This window comes from Anolis sagrei, chromosome 10, assembly GCF_037176765.1.
Source record: "Anolis sagrei isolate rAnoSag1 chromosome 10, rAnoSag1.mat, whole genome shotgun sequence".
NCBI classification, from domain to species: domain Eukaryota; kingdom Metazoa; phylum Chordata; class Lepidosauria; order Squamata; family Dactyloidae; genus Anolis; species Anolis sagrei.
In genome coordinates this window covers 37,191,195-37,202,613 of record NC_090030.1, presented here as the reverse complement: position 1 = coordinate 37,202,613, position 11,419 = coordinate 37,191,195, and the positions used below count along the sequence as shown (strand labels likewise).

Sequence of the window (11,419 nt, the reverse complement as noted above, 5' to 3'; positions counted from 1 at the left end):
GGAGGAAGGAAGGAAGTAAAAAGGAGGGGAGGAAGGAAGGAGGGAAGTAAGGTGAAGAGGGAGGGAAGGAAGGGAGGAAAAGAGGGAAGGAAGAAGGGAAGTTAAAAGGAGGAGAGGGAGGAGGAAGGAGGAAAGGAAGGAATGAGAGGAATGAGAGGAAGGAAGAAGGGAAGTAAAAAGGAGGGGAGGGAGGGGGAAGGAAGGAGGGAAGGAATGAGAGGAAGGAGGGAAGAAAGGGAGGAAGGGAAGGATGGAAGAAGGGAAGTAAAAAGGGGAGGAAGGAGGGAAGGAAGGTGAGGAGGGAGGGAAGGAAGGGAGGAGGAGAGCATGTGTCGTGTATCATGCCCTGCAGTGGATGATGGTTGTTGTTGGCCGGCCTGGCCGTTGATGAGGGAAGGGTTCCTGTGGGCCTGAGTCCCACCACAGCGGCGAGTAATGTGTCATGTGCCCAGGTGAGAGCCATGAAGGGGGGGGGGGGGCTGCAAGGAATGGTCTGCAGCTGGGGGTGGCGGGGCTGAGGGAGTCCCGGAGAACTCCCTTGAACCCTTCCCTCACCAACTGCTGACCCCACCAGGCCCCATCCACTGCGGGACATGGAGGGGGGGGGAGGAAGGAGGGGGGGAGTTATGTATTTATTAGTTTATTTATTTACTGTATTTGTATCCCGCCTTTCTCAGCCCGAGTTTGGAGGGGAGGGAGGGAGGGAGGGAGGAAGGAAAGAAGGAAGGAAGGGGGAGGGAGGGAAGGAAGGAAGGAAGGAAGGAAGGAAGGAAGGAAGGAAGGAAGAGGGAGGGAAGGAAGTAAGGAAGGGGGAGGTAGGGAAGGAAGGAAGGAAGGAAGAGGGAGGGAGGGAAGGAAGGAAAGAAGGAGCGAAAGAAGGAGGGAAGGAAAGAAAGAAAGAAAGAAAGAAAAAAGAAGGAAGGAAGGAAGGAAAGAAGGAGTGAAGGAAGGAAGGAAAGAAAGAAAGAAGAAAGAAGGAAGGAAGGAAGGAAGGAAGGAGGAAGGAAGGAAGGAAAGAAAGAGGGAGGGAGGGAAGGAAGGAGGGAGGGAAGGAAGGAAAGAAGGAGGGAAGGAAGGAAGGAAAGAAGGAGGGAAGGAAGGAAGGAGGGAAGGAAGGAAAGAAAGAGGGAGGGAGGGAAGGAAGGAAGGAAGGAAGGAAAGAAGGAGGGAAGAAAGAAAGAAGGAGGGAAGGAACGAGGGAAGGAAGGAAGGAAGGAGAAGAGCGGGACGCGAGGCCGGGGAGGAGGGGGGGGTGCAGAGGGAGGCGCTGCTGCCTCTTCTTGTGGCTCCTCCCTTTGTGGACCAGGAGGAGGAGGCGGAGGCGGAGGAAGGTGGTGGTGCTGCTTCTGCTGCTGCTGCTCCGGCGGTGGCGGCGGGGCTTCTGCCTCTCTCGCAGCCCCCCAGCCGAGCCGCGCCCGCCGCCACCACCGCCACCACCGCCTCCTCCTCCTCCTCCCGGGCTCCCCCCCCCATCCCTTCCTCGTCCACCCCCCCCCCCCCCCATCGGCCTGGGCGCCCGGCTCCAACGGCGGCTGCCTTCCTGCCAAGGAGGCGAAGGAGAAGCGCCTCCAGCTCGCCTTCCGCCTTCTTTCCGCCTTCCTCCTGCCTTCCTTCCTTCCTTCCCGGCTGGCCGGTCTCCGGGCGGGGGTCTGCCGAGGCAGGCGAGGCAGAGGAGGAGGGGGAGGAGGGCGAGCCAGGCGCGCCGACATGGATCTATTCGACTTCTTCCGAGACTGGGACCTGGACCAGCCCTGGTGAGTGAGTGAATGCGGGCGAGGAAGGCCGGGGGGGGGGGGGGAGGATTGGGGGGGGGAATGGGCCCGGGATGGGGGAGCTCTCCCTCCTCATTCAAAACCATCATCATCAATAGAAGAGAGGTGGCGGGGGTGAGGGGGTGGGTGGGAGGGAGGCATGTGCGGGGGGGGGGGGCTTCTCCCGGGAGGAAGAAGAAGGACCCCCCCCCCCCAGGGTCCGCGTCTCCCCAACCGGGAGAAGACAGAGCGGGTCCTCGGTTTGGAAACATCACAACAACAACAAGAAGAAGAACCCGAGGGGTCGTCCCGAGCGGAATGCCGGGCGCCCTCGAGGGCCAGCTGGGGGTCTGTCTGGGAAATGACCCCCACCCCAGCAATGCCAACCCCTTGGTGGTCTTCCGCCCTGTCCCCCCCGAGAGAGAGAGAGAGAGAGAGAGAGAGAGAGAGAGAGAGAGGAGGCTCGGAGAGGTGGGTTGGCTCCCACCCAGAGCTGCCCAGGCACAAGAGAAGGACCCCCCCCCCTCATGCCAGGGGTGGGGGTCTTGTCTCGAGCCCCGAAGGAATGCCCCGAGGAGCCCAGAGACTACTTCCCATGCTCTTCTCCTTCTCTTCCTCCTCCTCTTCCTCCTTGGCTTTCCTTCTGCGCCTTTTATTCGAGGAATCGGGGGGGGGGGGGGGGCTCCGGCGCAGTCCGGCTCCGACTTGGGGGGAGGGGGGAGAGGGGTCCTTGATCGGACGTTGCATTATTGGTATTTGTGTTATAAGGATGATGATGATGAGGAGAAGCCTTTGGTGCCACCTGGGGTTGACCCCCCCCCTCAAGACCCTGCCCCCTCCTCTCCCCCCGGGCACTTTCTGGAGTATCTTCTCCAGCCCCCCCCCTTCCTGAGAGAGAGAGAGAGAGACCCCAGCTGCCCTTTCCCCCTCTCCCTTCCCTTCCTTGATTGCCCCCCCCCCCCTCCAAGCCGGACTCTTGTCTGCTGGAGCCAGGTGTGAATGTTTCAACTGACCACCTTGATTAGTATTTAATTGCCTGGCAGTGCCTGGAGCAATCCTTTCTTGAGAGGTGATTCCCACCCATCCGACTTGACCTGGCCCAAATGTTCCAGGAGAAGGACCATGGCCAAAGTCCACCCAGCTGCCCCCCCCCCCCCCCCGCCACACTTTGGGAATGGAAGAGGGGTCTGGTTCAAGCCGGAAGTTGATGTTTGTGGGGCACAGAAGTTGGGGGGTCAGGGTTGTATTTTGTTGCTCCTCAAGATTTGGAATAGCATCTGCCCAGGTTTGGGCTCCTTGTGGGGGGTTGGCTTTCCCAAGTGAACAAGTGAGTGCTGAACAGAAATGGGATAGCATCATCATCATCCTCATCACTGTGTTGTCGAAGGCTTTCATGGCCAGAATCACTGGGTTGTTGTAGGTTTTTTCGGGCTCTATGGCCATGTTCTAGAGGCATTCTCTCCTGACGTTTCGCCTGCATCTATGGCAAGCATCCTCAGAGGTAGTGAGGTCTGTTGAAATTAGGACAATGGATTTATATCTCTGTGGAATGGCTGGGGTGGGACAAAGGACTCTTGTCTGCTGGAGCTAGGTGGGAATGTTTCAACTGACCACCTTGATGATTAGCATTTGATGGCCTGGCAGTGCCTGGGGCAATCTTTTCCTGAGAGGTGATTAGATGTCCTTGTTTGTTTCCTCTCTGTTGTTGTGCTGTTCTAATTTTAGAATTTTTTAATGCTGGTAGCCGGATTTTGTTCATTTTGTTGTAGGTTTTTTCGGGCCCCATGGCCATGTTCTAGAGGCATTCTCTCCTGATGTTTTGCCTGCATCTATGGCAAGCATCCTCAGAGGTAGTGAGGTCTGTTGGAACTAGGAAAATGGGTTTATATATCTGTGGAATGACCAGGGTGGGACAAAGGACTCTTGTCTGCTGGAGCTAGGTGTGGATGTTTCAACTGACCACCTTGATTAGCATTTGATGGCCTGACAGTGCCTGGAGCAATCTTTTGTTGAGAGGTGATTAGACGTCCCTGATTGTTTCCTCTCTGTTGTTGTGCTGTTCTAATTTTAGAATTCTTTAATACTAGTATTAAAAATACTAGTATTCAAAAACTCTAAAATTAGAACAATTTTAATACTAAAATTTTAATACTAGTATCAAAAATACCAGTATTAAAAAAACTCTAAAATTAGAACAGCAGAACAACAGAGAGGAAACAAAGAAGGACATCTAAACACCTCTCAACAAAAGATTGCTCCAGGCACTGCCAGGCAATCAAATAGTAATCATGGTGGTCAGTTGAAACATTCACACCTAGCTCCAGCAGACAAGAGTCCTTTGTCCCACCCTGGTCATCATTCCACAGGTATATAAACCAATTTTCCTAGTTCCAACAGACCTCACTACCTCTGAGGATGCTTGCCATAGATGCAGGCGAAACGTCAGGAGAGAATGCCTCTAGAACATGGCCATATAGCCCCAAAAAACCTACAACAACCCAATAATATAAATAATACTGTGCTTTTGTGTCAATAATAATAATAATATAATAATAGCAACCCCCCTTTTGCCACCTGGGCTCAAAATCCCAAATATCTGCCACGTTTGGTTTTCCATCCATGTTTTCCCGTGGCCAATGGTTGAGACGCGCTCTTGAGGGCCGTAAATTCCCGGCTATCAGTCGGTATTAATCTGCAATCCGGCGCCGTGGATCTCGTGAAGGAGAAGTGTGTTATCAGTTCTGCGTAAAGCGCGGCATTGTGTCGCTTAATAACCGCGCTGTTGTTACTTAAAAGTAATAATCACAATAAAATTAGGGCGCAATTAAATATGCTGCTCCACAGTATCGTTACCCTGCCAAACTAATTTATTTTTGCAGGCAGCTGATAACCGCTGTATTGCTACTCAAACAGTATTTGCATACAATTTGCCTAATTTATGGTGTGGGTAACATCATTAATTTAATAGGAGCCGTTATAATGGAGCGTGGAGGTGTCATCATCGCAAGGAGAGGCAGCCTCGGAGAAGAAGAAGGAGAAGAAGGAGGAGTGTGTTGCCACGTTGAGCCGGAATTTGAGGGGCTTCTGGGGGGGTCTTTTGGGCTGGTCAGTGTGGCCAGCGTGGAGACGGTGTCTTCCAAGGGGAAGGAAAGCGCTTGGCTTCTCTCTCCCTTTTCCTGATGCTTTTCTTCTATTTTTTGAAAAAGAGAGAAATGCAGAATGTTTTCTCTTGTCTGATGGTCGCTATGAGCTTGTTTTCAGAAGGATTTTTGGTTACAGGCTCTTTGGGAAATGTATTGTCAAAGGCTTTCACTGGGTTGTTGTAGGTTTTTTCGGACTATATTATTTATTTATTTATTTATTTGCAGCTTTTATTTTCCGCCCTTCTTCTCACCCCGCAGGGGACTCACACATATATGGCAAATATTCAATGCCAATTTTTCACATACAAACATATACAGACATACACAGAGGTTGCTTAACTCTTTTCTGGCCGCCGGGGGAGCTGTCGCTTGCATCGTCCATCTGCGACGCTGATGAAGCCCTTCCGCATTCCCCGCATGCTTCCCCGCTGGAATGCTTTGCTGGAGTCTTCTTTATGGCCTCATAAATCAGTTAATTTAGCCTCCCCACACTTTAAGGGGGTACCTTATTTTCCTCCTTGACAGATGCAACTGTCTTTCGGGTTGCAAAGGTCGACAACAGGCTACACTAATGGTTGGAAACCCACTCCAACCCGGGCTGGCTTCGGACTCATGACCTTTTGGTCAGAGTGATCTTAATGCAGCTGACACTCAGCCAGCTGCGCCACAATTTATTTATTTATTTATTTATTGCGGTTGCTTATACCCCGCCCTTCTCACCCAGGGGGACTCAGGGCGGCTTACACACACAAGGCACAATTCGATGCCTGTATTACAAAAACATCCCGGTGTCCATGTATATGGCCATGTTTTAGAGGCATTCTCTCCTGACGTTTCGCATGCATCTATGGCAAGCATCCTCAGAGGTTGTGAGGTCTGTTGGAAGTAGGAAAAGGGGTTTATATATCTGTGGAATGATGACCAGGGTGGGACAAAGGACTCTTGTCTGTTGGAGCTATGTTTGAATGTTTCACCTTGATTAGCATTTGATTGCTCTCTGGGTTGTTGTAGGCTTTTTCGGGCTATATGCCCATGGTCTAGAGCAGGGGTCCTCAAACTAAGGCCCGGGGGCCAGATGCGGCCCTCCAAGGTCATTTACACGGCCCTCGCTCAGGGCCAACCTAAGTCTGAAACGATTTGAAAGCACACAACAACAACAACAACAATCCTATCTCATCAGCCCACGCTTCCCATTGAAATACTAATAAGTTTATATTTGTTAAAATTGTTCTTCATTTTAATTATTGTATTGTTTCGAAATGGGTTTTTGCACTACAAATAAGATATGTGCATTGTGCATAGGAATTCATTCATGTTTTTTTCAAATTATAATCCGGCCCTCCAACAGTTTGCGGGACTGTGACCTGACCCTCTGTTTAAAAAGTTTGAGGACCCCTGGTCTAGAGGCATTCTCTCCTGACGTTTCGCCTGCATCTGTGGCAAGCATCCTCAGAGGTTATGAAGTCTGTTGGAACTAGGAAAAAGGGTTTATATATCTGTGGAATAATGACCAGGGTGGGGCAAAGGACTCTTGTCTGCTGGAGCTAGGTGTGAATGTTTCAGCTGAACACCTTGATTAGCATTTTATTGCCCGACAGTGCCTGGAGCAATCTTTTGTTGAGAGGTGATTAGATGTCCTTGTTTGTTTCCTCTCTGGGTTGTTGTAGGTTTTTTCGGGCTATATGACCATGGTCTAGACTCTAGAGGCATTTTCTCCTGACTTTCACCTGCATCTATGGCAAGCATCCTCAGAGGCAGTGAGGTCTGTTGGAACTAGGAAAAAGGGTTTATATATCTGTGGAATGGCCAGGGTGGGACAAAGGACTCTTGTGTGTTGAAGCTAGGTGTGAATGTTTCAACTGACCACCTTGATTAGCATTTTATTGCCTGACAGTGCCTGGAGCAGTCTTTTGTTGAGAGGTGATCAGATGTCCTTGTTTGTTTTCTCTCTGTTGTTGTGGAATCTCTTTCTTTCCAACTATATGCATTTGGCAGCATGAGGTTCCCTACACATGCCTTGCTTTGCATGCTGTAATAAGTCCATACAGTGACTCCGAGGCTATACATACACATTTCGATCGGTCTGGATGAAATTCGGTTGATATGCACACCAGCCCGACTTCGCAATCCTGCCCAGCCACCTCCTGATGGAACCACGTGCTCATACAATGTCATTTATACCTTTTGCTTTGTCAAAATGCACAAGGCCCCCGTGCCTCTGTTTGTTTGCTGGGAATCAGTTTCCTGCCAAAGGAAGGCGGTTGCGCCCTGAAGTCAGAATAATGTCCTTTCCCGCTTGTGTGTTATGTGTAAGTATGTGTAGAAAAGGCCGTGGGCAGGTCACGCGTTTGCAGTTGCGTCCAGATGTTTGTTTGTCCCATGTACATTGGTGGGGCTCACTCCTGAACAGGGAGAGGGATACGCTGCCCAACCTTTGCCTTTGTGCTCCAATTATTGATTGATTGATTGATTTGCGACATTTATATGCTGCCCTTCTCACCCCGAAGGGGACTCAGAGTGGCTTACCAGATATCTATATCTATATAAATAAAAATGTCATGTTTGTTTGTGGGATTAACAGAACTCAAAAACCACTGGACAAATGGACACCAAATTTGGACACAAGACACCTAACAACCCAATGTTTGTCCTTCACTAAAAAAATGGATTTTGTCATTTGGGAGTGTACAGAAGTGCTTATTATAAAGTGTTTATTATAATGTGTTTAAAACTGTATTTGTGTTTTACATTGGTGGCCTATGGCCCAGCTGTGAGAGATAGGTTGCCATGGAGACAAGGCTGAAGAGGAGGTGGGCGGAGCTTAAAGAGAAAAAGGTTTGAAAGTGACAGTTAAGTTTCAGTCAGGAGGAAGAGACCCTGAGAAGAGGAGCAGAGTCAGATAGGGACTCTGAGAAGTGAAGCAGTGTAGAGACAGTTAGTTTTTAGTGTTTGTGAATATTTCTTCAGCAAGGGAGCTGAAGGGAAAACCTCGTTAGATTACTTTGAGTAAAAAGAATTTAACAGAGGCGTTTTTAGGATCGCCAGTAGTGGAAGACTGGAGATCAGTGGTTTGATCCAGTATAGGACAAACAGTGAGAATATTCACAACAGGGAACACTGAAATAATAAAGCGCTTCACTACAGAAAGAGTTTATGAGTTGTAACATCAAAAGCCTGAATTGTATCTCAACCAAGCCATATTGTAACCATCAAGCATATGCCAAGCTCAACATCTTTATATTGCAACAATAAGCTTTGTTTAACAATAAACTTGTTCTCTTTGTTATTTTAAATCTGCCTCATCTCCATTGATTTTACGTTCGGTGCATCCACTCTACCAAAATCACCTCACAACGCAAATAGGGACAAACAGAGACTTTAATACCAGCGTCTCTATACATATTGGTGGCAGTTTAATTTAGCATTCTCGGAACTACCTTACAATCTTTGGTGGCATTAATACATTCTTCGCATATTTTTGGTGGCATTATTACTTCCTTACAGGGAGTTATAGTTCCTGGGATTTATAGTTCACCTACAATCAAAGAGCATTCTGAACTTCCCCAACGATGGAATTGAACCAAACCTGGCATCAGAATTCCCACGACCAAGAGATAATATGTGGAAGGGTTTGGTGGGCAGTGTCCTTTTGTTTTGGAGTTGTAGTTCACCTACATCCAGAGAGCACTGTGGACTCAAACAATGATGGATCTGGACCAAACTCTACACAAATACTCGATATGCCCAAATGTGAACACTGGTGGAGTTTGGGGAACATGGAATCTTGACATTTGGGAGTTGTAGTTGCTGGGATGTATAGTTCACCTACAATCACAGAGCATTCTGAACCCCACCAACGATAGAACTGGGCCAAACCTCCCTCACAGAACCTCCATGTGGGCCACAGCAATGCGTGGCAGGGGACGGCTAGTATATATATATATGTATATGTGTGTGTGTGTGTGTGTATGTGTATGTGTATGAGGGCCTCTGGTCTAGATCAAAGGAAGTCATGGTGCCTTTGTATTCCGCTTTGGCAAGACCTCTTTACCTGGAATCACGCTGTGTCCAGTTCTGGGCAGAACAGTTCATGAATGGTATTAACTCTAAGCTGGAAGGAGTCCAGAGGAAGAGGGAAACTAAAAGGGCAAAAGGTCTGGAGACCACGAATAATCCCTTGAGGAGTGTCTTAAAGAGCTGGGTCTGCTTAGCTTGCAGAAGAGAAGGCGGAGGGGAGACATGAGAGACATGCTTCAGTATTGGAAGGAAGAGGGAGCAGGCTCCCTTTCTGCTGCCCTGGAGCCATGGGTTCAAATGACAGGAAAGGAAAGTCCACCTGAACATGAGGAAGAACTTCCTGACTGAGAGAAGAGCTGTTCAGCAGTGGAACTCTCTGCCTTGGAGTCTGGTGGAAGCTCCTTCCTTTGAGGCTTTTAAATAGAAGCCGAATGGCCATCTGTTGGCATACTTGGTATCCTTTTCCTGTATGTCAGAATGGGGTTGGATTTGATGGCCCCTGGGGTTTCTTCTAACTCTGTGAGTCTATGATTCAAGTTTTGAATTGGGTTGTTGTAGGTTTTTTCGGGCTCTATGGCCATGCTCTAGAGGCATTCTCTCCTGACGTTTCGCCTGCATCTATGGCAAGCATCCTCGCTGCCTCTGAGGATGCTTGCCATAGATGCAGGCGAAACGTCAGGAGAGAATGCCTCTAGACCATGGCCATAGAGCCCCGAAAAACCTACAACAACCCAGTGATTCCGGCCATGAAAGCCTTCGACAATACAAGTTTTGAATTGTTAAACCCAAATCTGTCCATGAAAATTGTAACTGTTTTCGATGGGCACCTGTAAAGAGGAGTCCTCAATTTTTGGGAGTAGTAGTAGACTGAAATGTTGGTATGCTCCTACTCCCACTATACTAATATACCAACAATTAACAAAAACCTTCCTATCTTCTCTCGTTCTGTCTTTGAATGTGTTGTTATATTGGGGATCCGTGTTATGCATCTCCCCCAAAGGAATTGTTCAGAAACATTTTCAGTTTTCATCTGGTTTTTTTTTTGCCCTTATTTTTTCGTCTTCTGTTTTGCAACATAAAGAAATAACATGCCAGGCTTCTTTCTGGAAGGCGGTTGAGGGGATTAAGGCCTGTCAAAGTCAGTATCCAAGTGGAAGCAGAAAACCAAAGCAAAACAAAAACCAAACACACCGAGGATTGGGGGAGCAAGACTAAATCCTAATATTGATTACAAGGGAGCACACAAAGTTTCTTGGCCTCCCGTGGGATCGCAAACACTCCTGTCGCAAAGGTCCTGATGTGTCAAATAGATCTGGTGTTTGCAAGCATATTTGCACCGTGTTGCCGAGTCGAATTGGTGAAATGTGGACTCAGTTGCTTTCCTAATGAAAAACCCAGAAGACTTTATGATTTGAAACAATAACAACAGTGGAGAACAAGTCAACCTTCAACCAAACACTCTGCTATGAATACATGTGGAGTGGAAAGAAGGCTAGGAGTTTGGGCAAGTTTGTGTAGATATTTGCTGCATTGTGTCCACATGTTGTGCCCATGGGAATCTGGGCAAAGAGTGCACCCTTGCTGGCTAGCGCTGCGTGTGCTCTCATGTGCAAAACATGTGCTCTTATGGGCAGAGCGCATGGTCTCTGTGGACAAAGATTCCAATTAATGAATCTCAGGCAGGAGAAAGACCTCTGACTTACCTTGGGAGACAATATTGGCTCAATCAAGAGTGGTGGACCTTTGGTCCTCCAGATGTTTTGCACCTTCGCTCCTTTCAGCCCTTGATTTAATGACTGAGGTAAAGGTTGACGTGGGAACTGTAGTCATCAACTGCATTATATGGTAGTGCAGATTTACATAATACAGATTGAACTGGATTATATGAGTCTACATGGCAGGTATCTGGATGCTGTCTTCTGAACTAGGTGGATTCCCGTTCCATCATCTCTCTGGCACTGGTGGTATTCACCTTCATAGTGGCCATTCTGTTCTCTAACAGTGGTTCCCAACCCTTGATCCTTCAAGTGTTTTGGACCTCAAATCCCAGAATTCATAGAATTCCTGACAGTTGGCTGGGGTTTCTGGCACTTGACATCCCAAACACCTGGAGGGCCAAGGGTTGGCAACCACTGCTCTGTAGTGTTTCAAGGATGTGTTGCTGTGCAACCCAAATTCTTCCATAGATGTATTGTTGAAGGCTTGGTCAATCTTTGTCATAAATTGTGGTCCAGCTCTAAGTAAGACCTTGAGGTCAAGGGCAAGGAGGAGTGTGGTATCCTAGTGAATGTCCTGTGAAGTTGTCCAGCTTCCATGAGTTTTGGTGGTGATTCAGCTTGGCTTGAGGACGACGTTTTCCTCCTTTCCTCCTGTGGAATGTGCTCAATGTGGAAGGGCTCATGGGCAGCATGGATAGCATTTCCAGTGGACATCCTCAGCTGGAGAGTCACTGGGGAACACCAAGAACGGGGCACATTTCTCTCATTATTAGTAAGAGGACCAAGTTTC

General features: G+C 48.5%; 1 protein-coding gene across 3 annotated transcripts in view; it reads left to right on the top strand.

The window, feature by feature from the left end:
- Positions 1-1,510: 1,510 nt before the first annotated feature.
- The window catches only part of AFF2 (ALF transcription elongation factor 2), a 489,804-nt gene continuing 479,895 nt past the window's right edge, over positions 1,511-11,419 (top strand). For all 3 annotated transcript variants that reach the window (XM_067471707.1, XM_067471706.1, XM_067471705.1), the window contains exon 1: positions 1,511-1,754. In XM_067471707.1, coding sequence (XP_067327808.1) covers positions 1,708-1,754 — 47 coding nt within the window. In that variant the 5' untranslated portion in view covers positions 1,511-1,707. The remainder of the gene's footprint in view (positions 1,755-11,419) is intronic.